General features: G+C 35.8%; 3 protein-coding genes across 3 annotated transcripts; 1 reads left to right on the top strand and 2 right to left on the bottom strand.

The window, feature by feature from the left end:
- Positions 1-28: 28 nt before the first annotated feature.
- LOC140157862 (uncharacterized) lies at positions 29-22031 on the bottom strand. The gene is made up of 4 exons (XM_072181110.1): positions 21474-22031; positions 20810-20942; positions 490-528; positions 29-47 (listed from the first exon to the last, which is right to left on the bottom strand). The coding sequence occupies exons 1-4, from the start codon at positions 21697-21699 to the stop codon at positions 29-31; spliced, it is 417 nt and encodes a 138-aa protein (XP_072037211.1). The 5' UTR covers positions 21700-22031.
- LOC140156500 (toll-like receptor 8) lies at positions 8148-10802 on the top strand. The gene has a single exon (XM_072179443.1). The coding sequence runs from the start codon at positions 8148-8150 to the stop codon at positions 10800-10802; it is 2655 nt and encodes an 884-aa protein (XP_072035544.1).
- LOC140157861 (uncharacterized) lies at positions 22028-26832 on the bottom strand. The gene is made up of 2 exons (XM_072181109.1): positions 26766-26832; positions 22028-24006 (listed from the first exon to the last, which is right to left on the bottom strand). The coding sequence occupies exon 2, from the start codon at positions 23933-23935 to the stop codon at positions 22028-22030; it is 1908 nt and encodes a 635-aa protein (XP_072037210.1). The 5' UTR covers positions 23936-24006; positions 26766-26832.

The raw sequence follows: 26832 nt of genomic DNA, 5'->3' as shown, positions 1-26832 counted from the left end.
GAAAATAGATTGTGCAAAGTTATTATTGTCATTCATTACCGTTGTATCTGATATTTTGAGCAAATCAAAATGGCATTTTAAGGTATTTTATGCCATAAACTGCTGTTAAATATAAACAGTTTTAATCATTATTATAAACCTACCCTACAAAAAAATTGACCAGGTGCCAATCACAGAAGCGCAACAACATTGTGTGCGCATTGCCATAACACTTAGCGTATACACGCACATACACGCAGAAGTCATTATAGCGAGTATTTTTGACAAACACCGTGTTCCAGGATGATGTTCAAATTGCCAGAAAATTGATTGGTTGAATATATTTTGATGCTTGCACATCATTATGCTCGGTATTTCGTAAATCGTAATCCTCCTGAAAAAGGTTCACTGCACTCAGTTGGGACATTTTGAAGTTTAACTTCAGATGGGAGTGTTGAATATAAGTTGGGGAAATTGAGAGAGTGCCCCCCCTAATCTCTACTCACTTACCTTTGGAGGTAAAACTTCAGTGACAGCGGCTGGTCACATCTGAAACAACAAAATAAAACAAAATTATGTAAACACAAATGATATTATAATATAATATGTGACACAATCTGGTCCATGGGGGCCAAAGGAGGCATTTTTGAAAACTGAGTTACTGTAATTATTACATTAAAATACTATAGGCTATCATTTACTGAAAACATGGAAGGTCTAGTAGGCCTATACTTGGTTCTAAACTTATGAAGTTTTGTGATGTCTATTTTCTTATATATTTTATTGTTTTTTACTCCATATTTTTACCGTTATCTCAGTTTCAAATTTGCCACCTTTGGCCCCCATGGACCAGATTGTGTTACATATCGTCGGTCGCAACACATAGTGGCGTACGTTAAGGACAAAATAGGTTTCCGAGCAATCTAGGTTTCCGAGCAATCTGTTTTTGAAGGATATGCTACTAGTAACGGAGTCGATACTCCTCCACTGTTATCTTCCAGTGGCCCGATTCCATATCAAATGGAAGTTTAAGGTTCAAACTATACGCCACTATGTGAAACGGAAAATTTGGCAAATCACTCTACGCCACTATGTGTTGCAACCGACTATATAAAAGGCCAGTGGTTCTATGAATATGATTTAGAAAATAAAGGTATTACTTTTAGCCATTACTACCTAGCCCAGCTAGGTACCTCTTATAGGGATATCTCACAAAGTGCGAGGGTGTAGTATGAGCAAACGAGCATATCAGTATGAGTCAATTCTCGGCGAACTAGCGTTGTATGATGAGTAATTTCTGGTTCGATGAACAGGAAAAAGACTGCACAGTGTCAACGGCAATTGGCCCTTGTGTGACACTGGTGGGCAACTGGAAACTATAATTACCGCAGCCTTAACAAAATCTCATATATCAGCCATCTTTGGTAGATAGCAACATTGAAACAGTATGTGCCATCTTCAGAAGATAGCAACATTAACACAATCTGATATCAGCTATCTTCAGTAGATATCAACATTAACATAATCTGATATCAGCTATCTTCAGTAGATATCAACATTAACATAATCTGATCATAGCTATCTTCAGTAGATAGCAACATTAACATAATCTGATATCAGCTATCTTCAGTAGATATCAACATTAACATAATCCGATATCAGCTATCTTCAGTAGATAGCAACATTAACATAATCTGATATCAGCTATCTTCAGTAGATATCAACATTAACATAATCTGATATATGATATCTTCAGTAGATATCAACATTAACATAATCTGATAATAGCTATCTTCAGTAGATATCAACATTAACATAATCTGATAATAGCTATCTTCAGTAGATAGCTACATTAACATAATCTGATATCAGCTATCTTCAGTAGATAGCAATATTCACATAATATGATATTAGCTATCTTCAGAGTGAACTCTTTGAAACAGGGCAAAGTGACTGGTATTGATGGCATACCTGCTGAATTTCCCTTGCAGTGGGCCACTGGGCTGATTGTCCCCATTAAAAAAAAAAGGTAAACGTGATGAGCCCAGTAATTATCGGGGAATATCACTTATTTCAGTTCTATGTAAAGTTTTCTCGGGAGTTCTCCTGAATAGATTGAACTTCTGGGCAGACGCAGTGAATTTCTTTTGCCAAGAACAAGCTGGTTTCAGAAAAGGTTATCGCACAACAGATAATGTTTTTATTATGCATACAGTAATTAATAAATACTTGTCACGTAAAAAAGGTAGATTATATATTGCTTTCGTAGACTTTTGTAAAGTGTTGCGTTCCATGTATATGCAATTAAATGTTAAAACTCCTAATGGGAGTCACAAATTCTTTTCCTTGTTTATCAGGTGTTCAGCAAGGGTCTGTATTATCACCATTTCTTTTTAATTTGTTCCTCAACAGCTTGAGTCAGCAGCTGGATTCTTCTGACGTCCAGGAAATCCAACTTGGCGACGCATATATAAACCACTTACTCTATGCTGATGATCTAGCATTGATCAGTGATACAGTATTTGGACTTCAACAACAAATAAATATTCTTGAAAACTACTGTAAAGTATGGGGTCTAACAGTCAATACTGAGAAAACAAATATCATTGTTTTTCGTTGTGGTGGTGCATTAAAGAGATATGAAAAATGGTATTATTTAGATGAACAAATAGACACTGTTAATTCATTTAAGTACTTAGGAGTTACATTCAGTTCGTCTGGATCATGGATCAAATCACAGGAGTATTTAAGTGTACAGGCTAAGAGAGCCCTTTTTAGTGTTAAAAGCATTGCCAGTAAATTTGGTCGCCTGTAGACCTCCTGATGTAATGTGCAAAATTTTTGATACTAAAATTGCCCCAATTATGTTTTATGGCTGCAAATTATGGGGAACAGATGAATCAATGTTCATTGAAAGAGTACATTTAAGTTTCTGCAGGTACCTACTCAACATACCAAAAACACCTTCTAGTGATGGCGTGCGAGGTGAATTGGGCAGATATCCTTTGTTTATTCAAACCCTGATGAGAGTTATCAAGTATTGGTTATATATTCTTGAATTAAGTCATAATAGAACATTATTTCAGTGTTATAAATTTCAGTACAACAAAGCCGAACGTGGCCAGGAGTGTTGGCCTCTAGCTGTCAAAAATATTTTGTTCTCTAGAGGATTTGGTCACGTTTGGATTGCACAAGGTGTTGCCAATAAAAATGTTTTTATTTCACTTTTTAAGCAATGTTGTACAGACATAGAACTACAACGTTTTGATGAGTCTATGCGTACTAATTCTAAGTTAAAATATTATTCAATCTTTAAGACTGAGATCATATGTGAAAAGTATTTATTTATAATTGAAAATGTTATGATGAAGATTTTGTTGATTAAACTCCGACTGGGTAGTTTGAATTTGGAAGTAGTTTTAGGAAGATATGAAGGTATACCACGCGATGAACGTCTCTGTAAATTATGTGAGTCTGGATTGGTCGAAGATGAACTGCATTTTGTTCTAGTGTGTGATTATTTTAGGAATGAACGGCAAAGTTTTATTCCTAGACACTATCATGAAAACCCATCTGAACTGAAGTATTGCCAATTCATGCAGACTTCTGATAGCAGGATCTTGAAAAATCTGTGTAAATATCTATTTAATGCATGTAAGAAGAGAGATATATACTTTCGTCAGTAGATGTATACGTTAATATTGTTTATGTAATTTACAATGTATTTTAGGGCCGGAGGCCTTTATATACTGAATAAATTTCCCTCATTTGAGGGAATTGAATTGAATTCAATTGAAGATAGCAATATTAACATAATTTGATATCAGCTATCTTCAGTAGATAGCAACATTCACATAATCTGATAATAGCTACCTTCAGTAGATAGCAACATTCACATAATCTGATATTAGCTATCTTCAGTAGATAGCAACATTCACATAATCTGATATCAGCTATCTTCAGTAGATAGCAACATTAACACAATCCGATATCAGCTATCTTCAGTAGATAGCAACATTCACATAATCTGATAATAGCTACCTTCAGTAGATAGCAACATTAACATAATCTGATATTTAGCTATCTTCAGTAGATATCAACATTAACACAATCTGATATCAGCTATCTTCAGTAGATATCAACATTAACATAATCTGATATATGATATCTTCAGTAGATATTAACATTAACATAATCTGATAATAGCTATCTTCAATAGATATCAACATTAACATAATCTGATATATGATATCTTCAGTAGGTAGCAATATTAACATAATCTGATAATAGCTATCTTCAGTAGATAGCAACATTAACATAATCTGATAATAGCTATCTTCAGTAGATAGCTACATTCACACAATCTGATATCAGCTATCTTCAATAGATATCAACATTAACATAATCTGATATATGATATCTTCAGTAGATAGCAACATTAACATAATCTGATAATAGCTATCTTCAGTAGATAGCAACATTAACATAATCTGATATTAGCTTTTTTCAGTAGATAGCTACATTCACACAATCTGATATCAGCTATCTTCAATAGATATCAACATTAACATAATCTGATATATGATATCTTCAGTAGATAGCAACATTAACATAATCTGATAATAGCTACCTTCAGTAGATAGCAACATTCACATAATCTGATATTAGCTATCTTCAGTAGGTAGCAACATTAACAGTCTGATATCAGCTATCTTCAGTAGATAGCAACATTAACATAATCTGATAATAGCTATCTTCAGTAGATAGCAACATTCACATAATCTGATAATAGCTACCTTCAGTAGATAGCAACATTCACATAATCTGATATTAGCTATCTTCAGTAGGTAGCAACATTAACACAATCTGATATCAGCTATCTTCAGTAGATATCAACATTAACATAATCTGATATATGATATCTTCAGTAGATAGCAACATTAACACAATCTGATATCAGCTATCTTCAGTAGATATCAACATTAACATAATCTGATATATGATATCTTCAGTAGATAGCAACATTACCACAATCTGATATCAACCATCCTCAGTAGATAGCAATGTTGATGACAACATTAACACAACCTGATATCAACTATCTTCAGTAGATATCAACATTAACATGATCTGATGTCAGTAGATAGCAACATTATATACGGTAACCCAACATTTAAAATGTTATTAAACTGTTCTGTCCAAAACCAAAACAAGTTTATAACATTTTTGTGTTTGCTGGATTGGGCTATTCTATTTGAAATTCACACTACCCCTGTGGAAGATTTAATTAAAGTCTTCCACAGAGGGAGTATGAGTTTTGAATAGAATAGAAAATTGGGTAACTTCCATTTGAAATACTCACTCCAATTGTGGAATATATAGGTAAAGCCTTAATACAGGGGGAGTATGAACTTTTGAAAATAGCAGCATGCATCACCCCTACCAAAATAAAAGTTGAGTGCTCTACCCTCAAATCCAAGGAAGTATGGCAAGGCCCGCAGAGCTGGCATAGTATTTGCTCGCGGGCAACTCAACCCAAACCTCCACGTGGTGTCGGATGGGTAACGCAAACTTGGGCTCTGGGGAACAGGCTTGGATGCGAGGAAGTCATACTAGTGGAGGATCATGTAAAGTTTTGACCCCGTTCTAGCCCTTCCTTGGCTTACTCAGCCTGGTGTGGCTCTGAAGAGATACCGTTTGGTTTTTTACCACGTCTGCAAATAAATAAATTTGGATTCGTCGTACGAGTATACACATACAGCAAGAGACATACAATGTGGCATAAAGAAGATAGGAAATAACTAAGATGCAGTGAAGCATACAACGTTTTGTGACTGAATAAAGATATACAGGTGCAATTTGACAAAGGAGTGAGTACTGGGGCAAATAACCACAGTAGTTGAAAGCGCCATACAAATGTACAAAAAACAAAAACAAAAAAACACAAATCCAAGTCTATAGAAATGATTTCCTTTCATAGTTACCACAGAGTTGACTTATCTGCCTAATTGGGGAATTCTTTCACAAATTGAACTGTATTGCGCAACAGCTGAATATTGATACTTGACTGCCAGTTCCTTCCTCCAAACCGCAGGGTTTGGTTGGTTGCTATACTTGACTACTGGTGTTTTAGTCCTATCTATAGCAGTACATATGAATACATGAATACAAAAGCCACCTAAGTCTATGGGAAGTGATTTTGAGAGAAAACCCTGTGTATCATTTTAATTCCTTCAGTTAGATTTACCTGGTCAATATGGTAAGTTTTATGTGCAAATGAGTGGATTAACCTGTATTAAGTATGACGATTAGCATTTCAGGGACTTCGTGGGGTTCATTTTAAATTTTGGACTTAGGTGGTTTTTTGAATCATATACAAAGACAACAATGTTAAAATGAGATTACCACTAGTAAGATAATACAAAATAAAGCACACAAGTATGTATAATGTTGATAAGCATTCTGCCATGTAATATAAACCACACACTTTCCTTTATTAAACCCATTTTTTTTCAAAAGTCACTTTCTAGCAATGAATGTGTTACAAGTGGACTTTTATACATACTGGATTTCAATCAATGTGTTACAAGACTCAAATCATGGAATTGGGTGATTCTTTCATACATGCTATTTTTCACATGCCCAATAGACACGGAGGATGAATTTGAGTTGTTCTTTCATACATATGACAGGCCTATGTATAGCAACAATTTCCCATGCTTAACTCAATTTGGCCAAAGTATGGACTTAGGTGGCTTTTGTATTCATATATGTGACCGTACAGCACGAATGAGCCGTAAATGTCCTCAATTGTATTCTGACTTACAGTGTAAAATGGGCATGAAGGTCATATTCATAGGTATTTCGATTTGGTGCTACGTGTATCTCATTAAATGAGGTACACGTAGCACCAAATTGAGGTACCTATGAATACGACCTTCATGCCCATTTTACACTGTAAGTCAGAATACAATTGAGGACATTTACGGCTCATTCGTGCTGTACGGTCACATATTCATATACAAGTTGCACTAAAAATGTACCTTTTAAGATTTATACTGGTATACACTCCAGAATTCTCTTCACAATTCATATTTCTTTTAAAGGAACACCGCACCATAACTTTGATTGTTGAGTACATTTGTAGTGATAATATTTTGGAAAATCATGTTGCATGTATACAACTAGTGGATTCCTTTAGCACCCAGACCCTTTTGGTTTTATACATTTCCTTAAGGTTGGTCTGAACCCTGGAATTATGGAAACTTTGGGCCTCATAACTTCTAAATTGTTGGTCTAAAGTATATAAAAGTATACATATTTAGAATGGCAAAGACTTGATAAGTTCATCTGTGAGGTCAAATTTGGGCCAAAATGGCACTTTTGGCCCAAAATCCCAAAAATAATGGTTTTTGGCCCACTTCTTTTAGTGCATCGTAACAAAAAAATTCTTGGGCCAAATTTAATCTTTTATTAATTTTTAAAAACTAGATCAAAATATCTAGGACACGTTTTTCATTTTTTGAATTTTGACCAATTTCACCAAAAATATTTGAAATTTGGGCCAAAATCTGGCTTTTTATGATTTTTTGAAAAATCAGCATTTTTTAGCCATTTTGGGCTAAATTTCTCAAAGTTGGTCGAAATTCAAAAAAATGAAAAAAACGGGTCCTAGATATTTTGATCTAGTTTTTAAAAAATAATTAAAAAAAATTTTGGCCCAAGAATTTTTTTGTTACGATGCACAAAAAAGAAGTGGGCCAAAAACCGTTATTTTTGGGATTTTGGGCCAAAAGTGCCATTTTGGCCCAAATTTGACCTCACAGATGAACTTATCAAGTCTTTGCCATTCTAAATATGTATACTTTTATATACTTTGGACCAACAATTTAGAAGTTATGAGGCCCGACAGTTTCCATATTTCCAGGGTTCAGACCAACCTTAATAGGCTCAATATTTCTGTTGTCTGAACTACATCCACCACTACCTTCCTGTAATTCTATGCTCTACATTTCTATTCTGGCAACTTCATACACGACAGCAAACCAATGTATCATAAAAGCTCAGCCATAACCAACACTAACAAGTTGAGATAAATATGTGGTAGGAAAAATGCAAACATTTTACTATTTTCACTATAATCTAGCTCAGCATTTTTGAATTCCACCATGGCATCTGTACTCATACAATTTCTGTGTACTTTGCTCATGTACTTGGCGCTGCAGTCCTCACATGAACTTCCAACAGAACAGAACTCATGTTATCCAAAGGGAAGTGTTGCTTGTAAAATGTGGAATTCTACCAATATGGATTGTAGCTGGAGAGATCTAGTCTGTATTCCACCATTACGGCATGCTGCTTCTATCAACTCACTTGATCTAAAAGAGAATAAACTTACTGCTATTCCTGATGATGCATTTCGAAGTCTTAAAAAGTTGCAACTTTTGGATCTTTCTCATAATGATATATCAACATTACATAAAGGTGCATTCACTGGACAGCTGCAACTTTTGGATCTTTCTAATAATGAAATATCAACATTACATAATGGTGTATTCACTGGACTTGATAAACTATTAACTCTGCGACTATCCTACAACCACGTTTCCCAAATACAGGCTAATGTATTTAGCAGCCTTCGCAAGTTAAAGCATCTGGATCTTTCTTCCAACCGTATATCAGCATTGCATATTGGTGCATTTACTGGACTACATGATCTGCTAAGTTTGGAATTGCGTGATAACTTGATATCCTCCATCAGTGACAAAACTTTTAGCACACTTGGCAAACTTACCAGCTTGGATTTAGGCTTTGGAAACTACTTGCAGACTTTAGAAGGTGTCCCCTTTCGGAACCTTATCTCACTGCAGAGTATGGTCATTGATTGGCAAAATGTAACAAGTCTTAGTACTTCATCACTGGTGGGATTGGAAAACTTACAAATTCTGATAATGTCATTTAATGACAGGCCTGATAATATTACTGGTACCCCTCTAGCTCTACTGTCATCATTACGTGAACTCCACATTGTTAGTGCTATCTATGACTGTGATAATATTGGCAACCTGTTTATTGGATTACACAACCTACAACATCTTCATATCATAGTTGGTGGATCCTGTCCTGAAATCAAGTTTTGCTCATCATATAAAGAATATTCTCATCACTTGCATACAGGTCATGAATGCAGCAGAGTGATTCCTTTGTCATATCTTGAATTTCACCAGAAATCCTTAACAACTACCAGTTTTCCAGATTTTGAAATACTGAATAATCTTACCAGTCTCTTTCTTGATCTTTCTGTTGACATCCATACAGCCATAGAGGGCTTGAACTCATTGGATTCACCTCTTCAAAACCTAACCTTAGAAATATTAAACAAGGCTGTCAACTTAAGTTCAACAACATTTGCATCATGGGGAAATTGGAAGGCATCATTGCAGAAATTAAAATTAAGTGTTGAGAGGTTTGGTGAGTTTCAAGGTGCACCTTTTGAATGGTTTAAGGAGTTAAAAGTGTTATCTTTACATTCATCATTGGATACTCGGCCTCCATTAACCCTGTCTGTGAACATCTTCAAAGGTTTGATACATTTAAATAAATTAGAATTCAGAAATGTACACATTGATTTGCCTTCATTTGGTGCTCTGAATATATTTAGTAGCTATGAATCTTTAACAAACTTGGATCTGTCCTACAATCAATTAGGTGGTACATTTGAATTTATATGGGAACAATTATGCAACATATCTTCACTTGAAAAAATAGATGTAGCATTCAATGCTCTTTATGGAAATCAACTTTGGTCATGCTCTCCACCAAATTTAAAAAAATTAAGTATAGGGTACCAAAATCCAGATTATCCAATGTTTGATGACTGGTTTAGTGCACACATATGTCAGGTTGCACCACATTTGGAATCATTTGATGCTAGTGCAGTCCACATCGACTTCCATCAAACTAATTCTACCTGCCCATTTCTTGAGACTTTAGGTTTAGATGCATGCCAATTCGCTGATTATAATGAATATACTGAAATGCAATTACCTGTTTTACAAAAACTGTACTTAAATAACATTGTGTACTATCAGTCTGACCTTGCTGGTCTACTGAATATCTTCAAAGCACCCATATTGCAAAATCTTTATTTGAATTCCAATGAGATTGACCACATTGATAATAAACTTGTTATGTATTACAATAGCTTAACATTCCTGGATTTAAGTAACAACAAACTAGTATCAGTGAGTAATTTTCAACACTTCAAAAATATAAGACACTTAACTCATTTGGACCTTAGTAACAACAGAATCCCAATAATACCTAAAGAAATTCTACATAAAACTCAACCAGCACAGATGGATTTCAGTAGCAATCCATTTCAATGTGATTGCAATGTGAAGGCATTTAGGAAATGGATACTCACTGATACCATGGTCCAACTTTCCGGGATTGAAAAATATACATGTTTTTTACCAGATTCAGAAAAAGACTTGAGCTTTACACAGGTAAATATAGATTGTGCATTTCACGTATGGAAGTACATTACAATTGGTATTACTTGTGCTTTAGTTCTAATAGTTTCAGTAATTCTGATAGTGCGTTATTGGTGGCACATTAAGTACAGATTGTTCCTAGTGTTCAACAGAAGAAGAAACCAACAACACCATCTTATTGAAATGATGAACGTATGGATGATGATGAGGATGGTATCCCTATTTATGATGCCTATGTTCCCTACCATGAAGAAAGTGCTGATCGGGTGCATGGAGAGCTTCTACCCAATATCGAGCAAGGAGGGGAACCTTTCAGGCTTTTCCTAAGGTGTCGAGACATGCGTATTGGAAGAAACAAGTTAGTTGAAATATCTTTTCACATGCAAAGAAGCCACAAGGTTCTTGTTATACTCTCGCCACAATTTTTTGAAGACAATTGGTGTAATAAAGAACTAGACATGGCAAATTATAGAGTTCTGGAAGAGAATCGCAATGTGATGATTCTTATCATCCTGGAAGAGATTCCAGATAATAAAAAGACTCTGTTATTTAGACAATTACTCTGTCAAGTGCAGTCCCTAAAATGGCCAGGTGATGGATATGGACAGTTTTTGTTTTGGAGACGCCTTCGAGAGGAACTCAAGAGACCTGTGCCAATAGATCGCCGGTTTAATTAACTGATTTCATGATTATCTTTAAGTATAAAGAGTATTAGAGTTGTGTGCAAATCATTTTTTTCCCATAATTGATTATAATGACTATATTTCAGATGCTTGTAATTGTTTCCTGTTAAAGTATCAATATATAGAAGCTTTGAAAGTTTTGATGTCAAAAATATTAGCATTATTATTTAATCAAAAAATATCATTATGTATTGCCAGAGGAAACATATAGGCATGTGTTTTTCACATATAAGAGCAATTAAGCTAAAATATTTTTATCAAATTAATTTAAGTTTATGTATTATTATATGTGACATGATCAAGGGGAACGAGTCAGACCCGAAATCGGATGTCGCTAATATTGTGTTTGAGCTATTTAAATTCTTTTGTTTTATATTGTTTTATTGTTTTATATTGTTATATTATATAATAATTCCTATTTACAAAAAGGATGATGCTGAAATACTGTCAAACTATCACCCTATATCAATCTTGCCATGTTTCTCTAAAATCCTAGAAAGATTAGTTTCAACTGATCGATTGAATTTATTGACAAAAACCATATTTTAAATGAAAAACAGTTTGGTTTTAGAGCCAATCATTGCACCCATATGGCGATCATGCATCTTGTTGAAAAATAAACAATGCAGTAGAGGATCATAAAACCACAATTGGCGTGTATCTAGACTTATCAAAGGCATTTGATACAATAGATCACAATATTTTTCTTCATAAGATGGAACACTATGGATTCAGGGGAATAGTTTATGACTGGTTCATGAGTTAAGCGATAGAAACAGTATGTAAATTATAATACCAGCAAATCTGAAGTATAATATGTGGTGTCCCACAAGGCTCAATATTAGGCCTTCTACTTTTTATTCTGTATTTCAATGATATAACTAATGCGTTGAGTTTGTTAGACTTGACACTATTTGCCGTTGATACAACAATTTTATACTCAAGTGATGATATTGTAAATGACATATCGATGATTAACAAGGAACTATCAGAAGTAAGCAACTGGTTCAAGTCAAACAAACTCTTGGTTAATGCTAGTATGACTAATTATATGATAATGGGTACCCAAAAAATGACTTTGATGGAAAACTCTGATGATGGCACGTCTCACAAAAATACAGATATTATATTACACAATGTTAAACTGCAAAGAGTAACCAATACCAAATTTTTAGGAGTATTATAATATGGAAATGTCATATTGATGGAATATCAAAAACAATTTCCAGTAATATTGGCATAATTAACAAACTGAAATTTTACATGCCTGAATGGGGTTTGCAAACACTATATTGTACTCTTGTATTGCCTTATATAAATTACAGGATTCTCATGTGGGGGAACCATAGCCAATAGCAACAATCAGAGTCATTCTGGACCACTTTTTCATAAATATGATTTTAAAACGTATTTGATACCTCCATTTCCCTCCATAATCGTTTCGTTTAATCTTTTTTGTAATAATGTCTCTAACAAGTATTTGTTTGTTTGTTTGATTGTGGAAAAATAAACAAAGTTAAAGTTAAGTTGTTTTCAGTCATTGATAAATTGCTCATAACTTGGTAACCAGATGTCCAATTTTGATGGGGTTTGCTTCAAAACGTAGCATTTGTAAACTGCCAAAATATGACGTAAAAACCTTCAAATAAAACATTGCTGACACGCGAGTCATTCCCGTTATTTTGTAACAGTATTTGCTTTTCAATCAATAACAAAAGAGTGAAATTCAGAGTAAGGCCAAAAAAATTGTTTGTTTGTCCATAGAGGCTTATGAAACAGTTGGGTCGGTAGGTCGGATTTTTTTTTTTTTTTTTACAGATATTGCACTTGAAACTGACAATTTGAAGACTGGTAAATAAGTCAAAACACACAGCACTTTACTGGTTTAACTCTTGAGATGGTTCTGCATGTTATACTGTTCATTTTCTTTACATTTTCTTTCTTTAAATTTATACTAACCACTGTTTTATACGATGTCCCATCGATGCCAAAAAAAAAATCAAAAAAAAAAAAAAAAATTCCAAAAAAAAAATAACGATCTGAGGACAGTGACATCACAATTTTGCCATAAGTCTTTGTAGCAATACACTTTCTAGCTTTATCTTTGAATTGGAATTGGAATAGTATTTGTGTTTGGTTTTCATAGTTTTTATAATGATTGTATAGTGTATCAATATGCTCTCATACCTTTTGAAGGTTGTACAGAGCTAAATAAAACTGGTAAAGCTTATAAAACTTGCTTTACTTTTATGTAGCCTATACACTGGCGGCGGCATCATTTTTCTGCTTCTAATACTATAGTGTATATTGGCCAAGTCATTATAGCAATAAGCATAATTTTTATGTAGCCTCCCCTGTAGCAGCATCATTTTTCTGCTTGGCTAGCCCTGTGTAATACACAGATTATGTATTATCCTCACCTTGTACAGAAAATTGCCACTAAATATCACCATATGTGACCCGGCAGCACAAATGAGCCGTAAATTCCCTAAATTGTATTCTGAGTTACGGTGTAAAATGTGTACGAAGGTCGTATTCATTGGTAACTTAAGCTGGCCTGACATCTGTCTCATTTTGATAGTCAAAACTAATCAATAATCCTATTGTTGAAGTGGATAATGAGCTTCTACCTTAGATGGCTATAGAACTTTTAATAGCTCTGGTCTTTGTTTGCTTTTGCTAAATCCTCATACAGGTATGCATAACCAACAATTAACAATGAGAGAACTTTCTTAAACCTCGTTGACTTGGGGATGATTTGAAATGACCGCCAATTATGACTGTTTGATATTTATTGCCAGCAATGTGGAAAAAGAGGAAAAATGTAAAAACGTAAAAAGCTATAATTTTGTTGAAGGAGCAAAGTTTAACAAACCGTAACACGAAATAAAACAAAAATTGACCGGGGGAGGAATTTACGGCTCATTCGCCGTGAACGGTCACATATTTGTGGGACATCCTGTATATATATATGAAGGGTATATGAAGGATATAACATGTTTTAATAAGATTTAAAAACATTTTTGAAACTTGCTGCAAAACATTCTAACAAAATTTTATTTAAGTGTTAACAAAATATTTTGTAAAAATGTTTGCCAAACATATTTTACAATAACATTTCTACAACATTTTAAAACTTTTTAAAAATGTTTTCATCACCTTTAAATAACCCAACATTCTATTAAATGAATTGACCAATACACCTTTATAGGCCTAATGTTTAAAAAAACATTTGTGTTTGCTGAGATAACGACTCAATAATACATGCATTTGGTTTTAAATGTTAAAGAACACAAAAAAAAATTTAATTAGATTTTACACCCAATTTAAATTCAAATTTTCCTGGGAAAACTTACGTTATTTTAGGAATGGAAGGTGGTATGAAAGTCAAACAAGCACCAAAATGTGTATTTTTCAGCATAATAACATTATGCCAATGTAATAATGACGATGGTAATCAGTGGTGGCACCAGGCGGTTTTTTTGGGGGGGGCAAAGTGAATTTCGAGAGGGGGGGGAAAATCGACAAATTTTGAGCAAAATTGCCGCAAAAAGTGTAAAGTTACGTGATTTGGGGGGTTTTGGCTGAAAAGTGGGGGGGGGGGGCAAGAAAAATATTTCATATTTCTTGCCGCCACTGATGGTCCCAGCAAACACAAAACATTTTCGACATCATTCGCAAAAGGTTATAAAAGGTTGTCAGAATACGTTTAAATGTCGGGGTATATAAAGGGTATATTAAGAGTATAAAACGTTTTCATAACCTTATAAAACATTTTTTGATAATCTACTGCTCAGCAAACAAAAATGTTTTACAGAAAATGTTTAAATGTCGGGTTATATAAAGGGTATAAAAACGATTTAATAACATTCCAAAAACATTCTTGAAAGCTTGATACAAAACATTCTAAACAAAATGTTATTTTGGGGTTGAAAAAATATTTTGAAAACATTTAAAAATATTGTTGTAGTGTGTTTTCATACAAAACGAAAACGGTTTAAAACGTTATCATGACCTTTATATAACCTGACATTTTAATGCTATTAAAACGTTTTTACTTAAACCAAAAGCCAAAATATAACTTAATTAAAACGTTTTAAAACGTTTTTGTGTTTGCTGGGGTAATCACATTATTTAGGTTCTAATCAAATACAAAAAGAAAAAAGAATTTTATTTTATATAATCCTAAAACATTGCTTTCAAAGCGGGTATTTCTACAGATTGAGGATTGCAACATATTCATTTGCTTTTACAGTTTAGTTTCATTTTCCATGGTTTTATGTTTAGTCAGGAAACCAAAGCTTATACAATTATTGTCATTAACACAAACCAAGTTTCCTGTTATCACGGTTACGATGATACAAAGATCTTACCCTTCCCAGAATTCTTTGCAACATGATACATCACCTCATTTCATCAAATGACACTCCCATTAATTTAAGGTTTTCATCTTGAGAATAGACTGGTTAAACATTGGTCGATCGATAGTCAAGAAATAAACATATATATTTTGTAAGTTCTGGATTTAGGTTCATTGAGGTATATTTCCTCACTACAGACCCATGTTGCACTAGATAGCAAATCGGTTCAAGGAATTAAAATGGAAGAAATGCATTATGGGAAGAGTGAGATATCTTCTCTGATGACAATAATAATGTAATTCTTTGAAATTCATAGAATACTAGTAAGTTGGTCAGATTTATTTCGTATTGTGTTTTGTATCTCACATTGAGGCCTGTACTAAAATAATCTGATTCCCAAGTTTTAAGCAAATAGAATGTTTGATTTGCTTAAAACAAAAGGCATATCAATTGTACTGTGCACTTTACTCCACTCAATTAATTTATTTAAACGTGCCCAGATCATTTCCCTATTTCTTCAAAATGTATATCATTCCACCTACATTTCACTACATGTATGCTAATGTTTTCACTATAGTTTTCAGCAGAGTACTTCAGCTGTCTGCCAATTTGGCGCAGTCTGATTGGCTAATTGAATCACGTCATCGGCACCTCATTCGCTGATCAAGCTGTGTAGCAACGCGTGACCTAGTTCTTTTTACGCGATAATCAGACAGAACAGACGAACACAGCTGAACTAATTTGCTGAATGGTATAGACCACTTGACATCAATGTTTATCAACAAAGGCGAGGGATTGGTCTTTCGATATGCTCGAACGAACCGCTTCACTGTTCAATGGCTTTCTTGTACTATATGAAATGTGATGGGAGATTTAAAATACACATGCCCTGAGCAAACTACGATGCGCACGCACACTGCAGGGCAAAGAACAAAGGAAAGTGCCATAATGCGTGCGCATACTGCCGGGCAATGACGTCGCATGTCAAGTGGTCTATAGTTTGATCACACACTGCATGTATCACTACACTTTAATCACAGACATTTTCTAGGGTCTGTGCTTCATTTGACCAATGATTTCCGCACTTTGGTTTTGGTTTACAGGAAGCATGACTGTGACATGATATGATTTTATCTCCTCAATATTATTATGAACAAATTATATAATAAACTTTTTTGGGGGTGAAAAGAACACAACTAAAATTGCAGCATTAAATTTTCTTTAACAACAAAGTTGAATTATATCCTCCTGCATATGTTTGCTCTGTTGGTTTCAATCAGGACCTATGACCAATGACGGCACCAGGATTTTTTTTTGGGGGGGGGGGGGCAAATGCCACCCCTTGCCTCCCCCCATAGCACCGCCTAACTGCCTATGACAAGGGGGAGGGTTATGTAATGGAGTAATACACCCAGGCCCTTGACTTAGGGGCCCCAAGGCCACTAGAGAACACACATATCCTTTTGAAATTAGGGCCCTGAATTTTTAAATTACTCTGCCCACATAGGGCTGATCTTACCCAGAGATGCTTAAAACTGTAACATCTTCAGATAGATATGATTTTATAGAAAACTCAGAGGACAGAAGGTCCCCCCCCAATACTGACCAAAGCAGAGGTATGTACCAACCATCTACAAACCTTATCCTTTCCTGTATTCTCAAAACTAATAATCGGTAAAAAATTCAGTATTTATATATGGTTAAAGGGACTTTTTGAGATCCATCAAGAACCAACAAAATCTGTAAAAAAAAAGTCACTTAAAATGGTTGATAAATTGGAAAAATACTCTTGAACCATTTTCTTTTCAGAAATATACCGTAAAATGGGGTAACTTTGGGCACTTTCAGAGTTTTTAAACCACTGCTTCCAAACAAAACCAGTTCTCATTTCTAATTATATCTTTTTTATGACATAAGGGTTCCCTTCTACACTTGAAGTTGAAAAAGATTTTTAAATAATTTCGTGAGGGTGCCCTAGGGGTTAAAAATAGCCTGACCAAAGTTACCCCGCATTTGGGGCAACTTTGGTCAGAGTATTACATCACATGAAGAAAAAAAAATCAAAAAAATTGATCTTCGCTGTATATGGGCAAGTTGTTATTTTTTGTGACATTTGACCCCTTGAAAAATTAATCAAGCACACATCCATGCTCATAAATATCGATTTTTATTTTTTCTGAAAAAAATGTAAAAAAATGCTAATTTTTGGTCAAAAATTCCTATTTTTTTGTAAATTTCGAGGAAATTGGACATGAGCGACTATTATTTCTTCCAAATATATTTCTTAACAAATTGACACCAAATATGACTAAAAAAATATTGCTGTATGAAAATATGCCCATTTAAAAAAAATATTTGACCGACCACGACCAAAGTTACCCCGCTGACCGAAGTTACCCCATTTTACGGTAAGCAAAATATGAAGAAACCTGAGCTATCCCATCCCTTATTGAATTCAAATTGGGCATAAAGAATTAAGAATTCTGTCTCCTTTTGACATGAAAATGCAGTAGCTAATCATATGGGGTTAGTTACTACATTAGTAACTTAATGCTCTGCGTGCTAGCCATGCGCTTCAATGGCAAAAGTTCAAGTGTTGAAATATTTTCTCAAAATATCAAGAGATAGGCCTATCTTAAGAACCACTGAACCAATAGTAGGCTTGTTTGTACTCATTTTAATGCATTTTTCATGCTGATTCCAAATATGGTCATGAAAATTCACATATCTGAAATTGTTGACTTTTTAAAATTTGTTTGAAACTTGTCGTCTGCAGTCGACACCCGCGTGAAGAGGTGCAAAAAACTAACACGGATGGGGACCGGAATAGTTTAGTTTGGGATTGAACGGATCTCTGAAATTATGTCCCTTTAATTGTAAAACCACTAAATTCTCAGCTTGCAAGTTTGTATTTTCTACTGACTCATGTCAATTGGTCCACAGATATTCATAGAAGGTGGTGCTTCCATGCAGCTTGTACACACTGCAATTTCCAAACTTTCATTAAGGGCGTAAACCACCAAATAACTTCTCCATTGAAAAGCACATAAAAATCAACTTTTTTAAACAGCGTATTCTACCAGGCGTGACAATATTTTTCACTTTTTTACGTCATCCCTGTACTAATTAAGGACAGACATTTTATTTAAGCTTCAATTTTGGGGAACTTTACAGGTTCAGTTTTTTATTAAAAAATGTTGAAAAGCGACGCCGCTATTTCAACGCCAAAACTAGCATTAAAACTTGTTCTGTTAGCAGTAATTCGGACAGGGCCTAATTTTCTTGTGAAATCGATTTGTATAATTTCATATCTATTTTAGTCATTAATAGGCTAGCATCTTTCATTTAAATCAGAACATGTCAACCTCACAAAGAACATGGTCCCTAAGGACACCATGTTGTCTCCAATAGCCATATACTAAAACAGGAACTCATCACCATTGCACCTTTCGTGCAGTGATTTAGTGTAATACGCCCTTAAGTTGGCAGCTCTGTGTTCCATGAAGCTGCCCTCTATTGATGATTTCTCTAAAGCATTATCAGACCTTTTCTCTTCTAGCTTCTAGAGGGTGCACACTACTAAAATAGTCAGTGGGGGGGGGTTTGCTGGGCTAGCCAAGATTGACTAAATTTTGACATCGTCATTGGTTTTCCAAAATTGTATTTACGTTATCAACCAATATATTACTATGCTAAATCCATTGGGGTATGATAGTGCACCCCAGTATAAAATATGGTTTTTCATACTTTTTCATGCGTGGCTCCAATATGTTATGATATACGAGGGGGTATCCAAAAGTTTTTGATATCACCCAGAAGTGAAAGAGCTATACCGATGAAATTTTGTCAGTGTAATCACTGGTCCTTATGTACATTATGGTCCAAAAATGGTCTCATAAGTATGTTTACTTTCTTCACAGGTGGCGCTAGATGGGAAGTAGGCGCATAACCTTTTCATGATAAGATCCTCCACTTTCTTGAGTTTTTTCACTGTGGCCACATCATCCGTAAGTGATGGACGTCCACATCTTGGCTCATCTGTGAGGGACATGGCCAGTTTAGAAATTCCTTTTCAAAAAGCAATAGTGCCATATGATGGGCAATCATCACCGCAGATTGCTTTCATTTCATCATAGATTTTCTGAGCATTGTAGGCCTAACCCTTCAAATGCAGGAACTTAATCACGCTGCAAGTCTCAATTTTCACCATCTTGCAGGTTATGCACCTACTGCCCATCTAGCGCCACCTGTAAAGAAAGTAAACATACTTATGAGACCATTTTTGGACCATAATGTACATAAGGACCAGTGATTACACTGACAAAATGTCATCGGTATAGCTCTTTCACTTCTGGGTGATGTCAAAAACTTTTGGATATCCCCTCGTAGACTTTAAAATTTCCACACACTGTTTACAGTTGAGTTGATAGCTCGGTAGAATGGCGCTCGCCTGTCACACAGTAATCCAGGGTACAAAAATTCCAATCTGGCCCAGAGCCCGTGCACAGAATGTGCCCGATACACATATCAAAACATTGTGAAATCAAAGGCCATAATTGCTTGCGAAGACACAACCAGTGATATGGCCACACTATTCACCATAGAAGTAGTGATGTAACACCATATGAATGGGTTTACACTATTTTTCAATGTATTGCCTGGAACTACAAGCAGGATTCACTAATCCCTGCATATGTGTGCAATGATGAAAGACTGCAATAGTGCTCTTTTCAAAGACACTATCTGACAGGTGCAAGTGATCAGCATGATGTGTACATTCTATAGTGATCCAGGTCTTTATTCCTGTCCTGTTCTTGATAATTATGTGCAATAATTATGTGCAAAGGAGAGGATCGGTGTAATGACTAATGTTGGGCAATGCATTCAAAAATAATGGAAAGCCATTGCTATGGTAATTAATCCTGTTGCATCACTACTTCTACGGTGAATATTAATTCATCTGCGTGCTGTGTCTTGAAAATGCATGAAATGAAAGCCATCGAAAATGTTCCGAGACAACATTGACTTAATTGGCGAGATAATACACCAGGTTCTTATTGACGACTCATCTGGGCTAGGAGGCCAGTGGCGGCACCAGGAATTTTTTTTCGGCAGGGGGAGGGGGGCATTGGGGGAAGTGAATTTCAGGGGGGGGGGAAATCAACAAATTTTGCGCAAAATTGTGCAAAAAGTGGAAATTTTCATAATTTGGGTTTTTTCCTGGTGGGGGACGGGGGGGGGCAAGACTTCTGACTGGGGGGCATTTCCCCCCATGCTACACATGACTTACCTGGAACACTTGAAGCAGTCACGGTGGAAGACCCATTGACGTACACTTATCTGATCACCGGTCATCACATCAAATCCACAAGCACGACATACTCCATAGAAACGCTTCTTCTTAGGCTTGGGGGATCCACTTCCTACAAATGGGGTTGTGGGGTAAAAGGAGGAGGGGGAAAATGAGAAAGAAATAGTCATACAGGTAGAATTCTCAGGACATAAGAAAATGAATGAATGAAATTATATTACAGATGAGATATTGTGACTTAAACTTGGTCAAACTTGAAAAAAACTTTCAAGATTTCACATAAACAAAACACCTTTTTTTTCCACCAAAACACTGTTATTGTCTTTGATAAACAAGTTAATCCAAAGATCACAAGTGTTGCCATTTTCACCTTCACTTTTTTATGCAGCAGTTGTTTCTTGTTATCTAACCATATCTAAGGAATGCTGTAACTTTCATGACACCAAAATTCATATGAATATACTACCAGTTTGTATAATTTAAATAAGTTTTCATCTTTAAATTAACTTTTTATTTTAAGGGAATATCACGTCTTGTGCATTGCAGCTGGATGCATGAATGATTATTGACACTAACATGGAACAAATTTTCCTTGAGTTCAACAAACAATCAAACAAATGAATAATCAAACAAATACACTCACCTGAGTTACGTTTAGCATCAGCTTTCCGCGTTGTTCCTGGGCTCCACCGTCCTGATTCCCGCGATAACATCCTACGTAATCCAAGGAAAGGACTCATCAAAGGACTCCTTGCAGTAGGTGACATCTGATGTCCATTCCCAAGCTTGGCTGCTTTCGTATTCAAGGCACTAAACATATTCCCTTCAGAAACGCTTCGATGTTTCGCATACGCCTTCCGTCTATCCATCAGTTTTGTATTTTTACTAGAAAACGCTTTTGGTTTTGCGAGTTTTATCTTCAAAACTGAATCGTCTTCATCCTCTCCTTGTTTCTCACTTTTCTCGCGTCCATGATTTCTCTCTGTTTACGATCCTGGCATGGAGCGAGACCGCCCATAATCGGGTGATTTATGGAATCCATCCTGCGCTTCTTTCGTCGGTAATGTTTTTCTGCGATCCGATCCTCTGCGCCCTCTTTCTAATTTCCTTTCATCAGCCTCAACAGCTGACAGTTCTTCAGGACTAATAGCCAAAGGCAATTGAACTTCTTCCACTATCGAGAGTTTACGCTCACGATCACGATTCCTTCGTCCTCACGAACACATCCGAAAGATTATCGCTACTGACCTCGCTATTGGTTGGCGATGATGCCCTCCAACCAAACATAGACCCGAACAACAACTGATCATTAGTCTCAATGGCTTCACTCTTCTCTGTCCGAAAACTGGACTTCTCTTTTGTGCCATCGACATGAAGAACAGACATATCCACATCAAAACTGACTTGTTTCTTGAGGCTTAATCGCGGTGGATTCATTTCAAATACCATTTCCATCTTCTCTCGACGGATCTGGTCTCTTTGCTGCTTCTTCACCTGTGAAGATGGTGGCGATACAGGCTGCACATATGGTATCAGAGTCTTTGGAGGTGATATCCTTCCCTGAAGATTCCTACCACCTTGTTCAATTGCACTACTTAGGTCTACCCCTGAGAAGATGTCCTGAGGTTGACTGCTCATGGCAACTTCTTCCACTTGACTCTTTACGGGACTCTCTACCAGATGGTCTGGATCAGGAAGTTCTTCTTCATGACTACCATCAGCTCCAACAGGACCAACATCTAAAAGGCATCTTTCAGCATCATCTTCTATACAGCTTCTTTCAGTAATGCCTAGTTTACTAATACTATCTTGCAACACCAGTTCATCCGGTACAATTTGTCTGCTCATCAGTTGCCCAACAACTTTGCTTGAAATTGGTATCTTAGTTGAAGATCTCTTGGTCTGTTGCTGATGAGAGTCAAGTGTGTCATCATTTTTCCTGGCCATCTGACGTTTGTCATCACTCTGCTTCGAGTTTGACTGATTTCGATGTTCCACAATTTCGTTGCTTGGTTGCCGATTGTCTTTGCGTACTTTCAAATCAGTGTTTGTAACTACCTTCTTTTCTTTCACTTTGGCGTTCTTATCACTGTCCTGCTTCTTGCTGGGGTTCTTTACAGTGACTTTGCTTTTCACACTACCCGGAGATTTCGCTCGAAAAACAATAGGACTAGTATCATTGCCATTTTGATCCTTTTTACTTTTACTATGCGATTGAGGTGCATTAGTATTTTTCACTTTTGGAATTGAGCTAGTGCGTCTGGTGTGCCTTTCTCTCTCATGAGTACTGCTACACAGCCTGTCGTCAACAGATGCCGATTTTCTCATTGGTCTTTGTGTCCCTCTTCTCTCTTTCTTTCCCGATTGAGTTGTATTGTTGTCTTTATTCTTTGCAGGAAGTTTGACACTTGCATGTTGGGTTGAACCACCTTTTTTCTCCTCAGTCATACCTGGATCTGATGCTTTTCGTGGTATCCGAGCTACAAACCGACTTGTAACCATTTGGTTCCCTGTAGGTTCGTTTATAGCTTCTAAGCTTTGACAAGCTCTTGTTTTAGATGGTTTCAATGAATTCCGATTTGACATGGGGCTTTGTCTTGATGTAGGTGAAACTAGAGCTTCTACACTCCTTGATGGCTTTGGTGCTGATGACACCAAAGGTGTTGTTCTTTTCTCATATAAAGTGCTTATACCTGGTTCACTCTGTTGCCGAACCATTGATTTACCAGGGAACGGATCGCTATATCTTCCGCTATCTCTGGGAGAAGTCGGTCTTCTTACATTTCGTATGTACCCATAGTCCCCCCTTGGTAACTGAGAACTTGATAGACTTCTCTCAAACGGTGGTGGATATCTTGATGATGTTATCCTCTGACTAGAGTACATTGATGGTATTCCAGAACTTGAACGTCTTGACAAATCCGCCAAACATCGCGCAAATGTTTCTTTTTCGCATGCCTCCTCAAAACTTGCTAATCTCCGCGAAGGAACACTATGGCGATCAATTTTATGTTTGATACTGGCTTGGGAAGCTTTGCTACTGCCAATGCCAGTTGTATACATCTTTTGAGGTAAAGAGCTCCTGGTATTGGGACGGCACGACATAATTATTCCAGGTAGGGGTAGTGTAGTGACTACGCTATAAATGATGAGTCGATGAGAGCAGTTTCATCTTACTGATAAAAGAAGAAATAGGATGAAAGAGAAAAAATAATGAAACTCATAATCATCTCTAAATTTCAGTACAAAAATTTGAAAACATTTTTGCAGTACTCAGTATGTGTCATATCGGCTGTTCTATATAGAATCCACACAACCTCTGTGGAACATTTTGGAAATATCTTCCACAGTGGGAGTATGAATTTCAAATGGAATTGACATTTTAGGCAGCTCCACTTGAATTTCATACATCCTCTGCATCTTCCACTGAGAGAGGACAAGTTTCAAATGGAGCTGCCTATTGTGTTCGGTCCATTTGAAATTCATACTCCTCTGTGGAAAATCTTCTACATAGAATAGCCCTTTGTCAAAAAGACTCCATTTTAGGACAAATTTGATGACCAATCAGGTAGAAAGTTTCAAAAATATTTTAATTTTTTGTTCCAAATTAGCCGAATTGTTTTTTAAATACAATATAAATTTGCTGAAATAAGTTATTTGCCATTATTTGATGGCATTTGATGATTAAATTCAAGAAAAAGGGGGGTCACTGGGTATCCAAATCTTAAAACAATGGGGTTCATTGGGTATAACTTCAAAAAAGGGGGCTAATGACAGGTACATACCATCACCTCTAAAGGTGAGCAAATCCCTGAGAATGGCTTTCAACTGGAGTATCCCAGTATCAGTGCAAGAAGGCTTATTGAATATTTTGATCATTTGTGATGCGATCAAGCAAAATCAGTTGGAACTCAGAAATTTTAAATTTTCAGTTTCTAATAGGATAGTAAACAGCATTTACAAAGCTGGATTTTGCAGAAAACCCCATAAAAATTGAACAACCAGTTTCATAGGTAATGAACAATTTAAGAGTTTCCAAATCAAGAGGAAATAAAAGGAAATATTTCCTTTGTATGGCTATATCTCAAAATCAGTATTTCCGAGTTCCGACTGATTTTGCTTTATCGAATCACATTTTATGGACAAAAACATAATAAAAATAGCATGGTTTTGGTCTGGGTTTTAGCCATGTAATATTCCACAACACAGAGTGAATAAATGAAAATAGAATTAAAAACTGTCAGGTTTAAAAAAAGATGAGAACTTGCAGGATCAGAATTTATGGCAGAATTCAATGTGCAAAGTGGTAGCATTGTGTGGGATGCATGCAACCCTCTCCGAGGGGGGGTATTTGAAAGTGGACCAATCAATTTTTATTTATACCAATTTTTTCAAGAAATTTGGATCCATCGATATACCAAAAGTTTCAGCTGAATATACCAAAATTGCCCTAGAAAAAGGGATCATTGATATACCAAAAGGCCAAAAATGCTACCCATGTTTGCAGCATGTACCCATATGTACTGAGTATCCCCCTGGACTCCCACATCCACACTAACATGCCAATCCAAACAAGTCACTTTTTTCTGTAAGAACATACAAATTCAGCCCTGTTTTGAAGAAAAGTTTCCAAAAAATTGATTGTTTTTTGATAAAGACATTACTACAGTGGCGTAGCATCACAGGGGCAGGGGGCAGGGCCCAGTCGATCTGAAATTTTTAAAAATCCCATAGAAAAATTGCTGAAAAACGGCTTGTGCCTCCCAATCAGACACGGTGCCCCCCAATCATGGTCGGTGCCCCCAATATGATGACCCACACTACGCCACTGCATTAATATCAGCACTTTTTTGAAGAATAATTCATAAAAGGTCCACTTTTTAGCCCTCCACTCCCCCCATAAATCATGGCTATAGTCGAGGTGTGATTTTTGGGTAATTTTGTAACCGGGTACCCGAAATTGAACCCCCCCCCCTCCGGTTTTGTAGTGTTCCCGGACCTAGAAATGCTAGGATCATTCATGGTTGACCTAAAAAAAAAATGGATGATGTTTTGTGTTTTTAATATGAAAATTGATATTTTGTATTCATGTCATACTCTATTAATGATATCAAAATGCATTGAATTTGAATGCATTTTGATATCATTAATAGAGTATGACATGAATACAAATTATTATTATTATCTTTTTAACAAAATTTCGGGTACCCAGGCAGGGAATTTCCTGCCCGGTAATAGGATTCTCGGGCGTGACTCGAATTCCCGGGACTCACTCACACCCTTAGGCTATAGGCCTGATGGTTTGAATCATATTCAGTCATAATATGTGACTGGACGCGGCGAATCAGCCGTAAAGTCGGCCCCGGTCAATTTTGTTTTATTTCGTGTTTAGAAAATATATACCATAAGCTTTAAAATGGTATATCATTTGACTTCAAACGATATCCAAAAGCGGGGTTATGATTTGTTGAACTCTGTTCCTTCGACAAAATTGTATTTTTATCGGTTCTACGTGTGTCTCATTTTCTAAATTTCTGGTAATAAATATCCAACAGTCATAATTGGCGGTCATTTCAAATCATCCCCAAGTCAAAGAGGTTCAGAAATATCCTCTCATTGTTCATTATACATAGACAAAATACAATGCTTTGTTATCTACCACTTGAACAGGATTTAGCCAAAGCAAACAAAGACATGAACTATTCTATAGAAATAGGTAGAAGCTTATTATCCTCTTCAGCAGTAGTATTATTGATTGATTTAAACAGCGTTTGATAAGATACTTGTCGCAACAAATTGATACACCTATGAATACGACCTTCACATACATTTTACACTTTAACTCAGAATACAATTTGCCGAGTTTACGGCTGATTCGCCGCGCCCACTCACATATTATTAATTAATTTGATCATGACAATGATTTAATTCTTACCTTGAAAAGGCACATTTCTGTCCATATTCCATCTGTGTTGGTTTTTATTTCCTTTTTTATAGATATC

The sequence above is a fragment of the Amphiura filiformis genome, chromosome 7 (genome assembly GCF_039555335.1).
Source record: "Amphiura filiformis chromosome 7, Afil_fr2py, whole genome shotgun sequence".
Classification (NCBI taxonomy): domain Eukaryota; kingdom Metazoa; phylum Echinodermata; class Ophiuroidea; order Amphilepidida; family Amphiuridae; genus Amphiura; species Amphiura filiformis.
Note: the sequence above shows the minus strand (reverse complement) of the source record. Positions and strands in the feature narration are given on the sequence as shown.

Bases quoted from the DNA above. Each gene is read 5' to 3' on its own strand.
- LOC140157861 (XM_072181109.1), bottom strand. From the start codon at position 23,935: ATGTCGTGCCGTCCCAATACCAGGAGCTCTTTACCTCAAAAGATGTAT.
- LOC140156500 (XM_072179443.1), top strand. From the start codon at position 8,148: ATGGCATCTGTACTCATACAATTTCTGTGTACTTTGCTCATGTACTTG.
- LOC140157862 (XM_072181110.1), bottom strand. From the start codon at position 21,699: ATGGATAGACGGAAGGCGTATGCGAAACATCGAAGCGTTTCTGAAGGG. The intron at 20,943-21,473 runs GTGAGTGTATTT...CCCCATTTGTAG, and splicing joins TGATGCTAAACGTAACTCAG to GAAGTGGATCCCCCAAGCCT. The intron at 529-20,809 runs GTAAGTCATGTG...TTGTTGTTTCAG, and splicing joins GACTGCTTCAAGTGTTCCAG to ATGTGACCAGCCGCTGTCAC.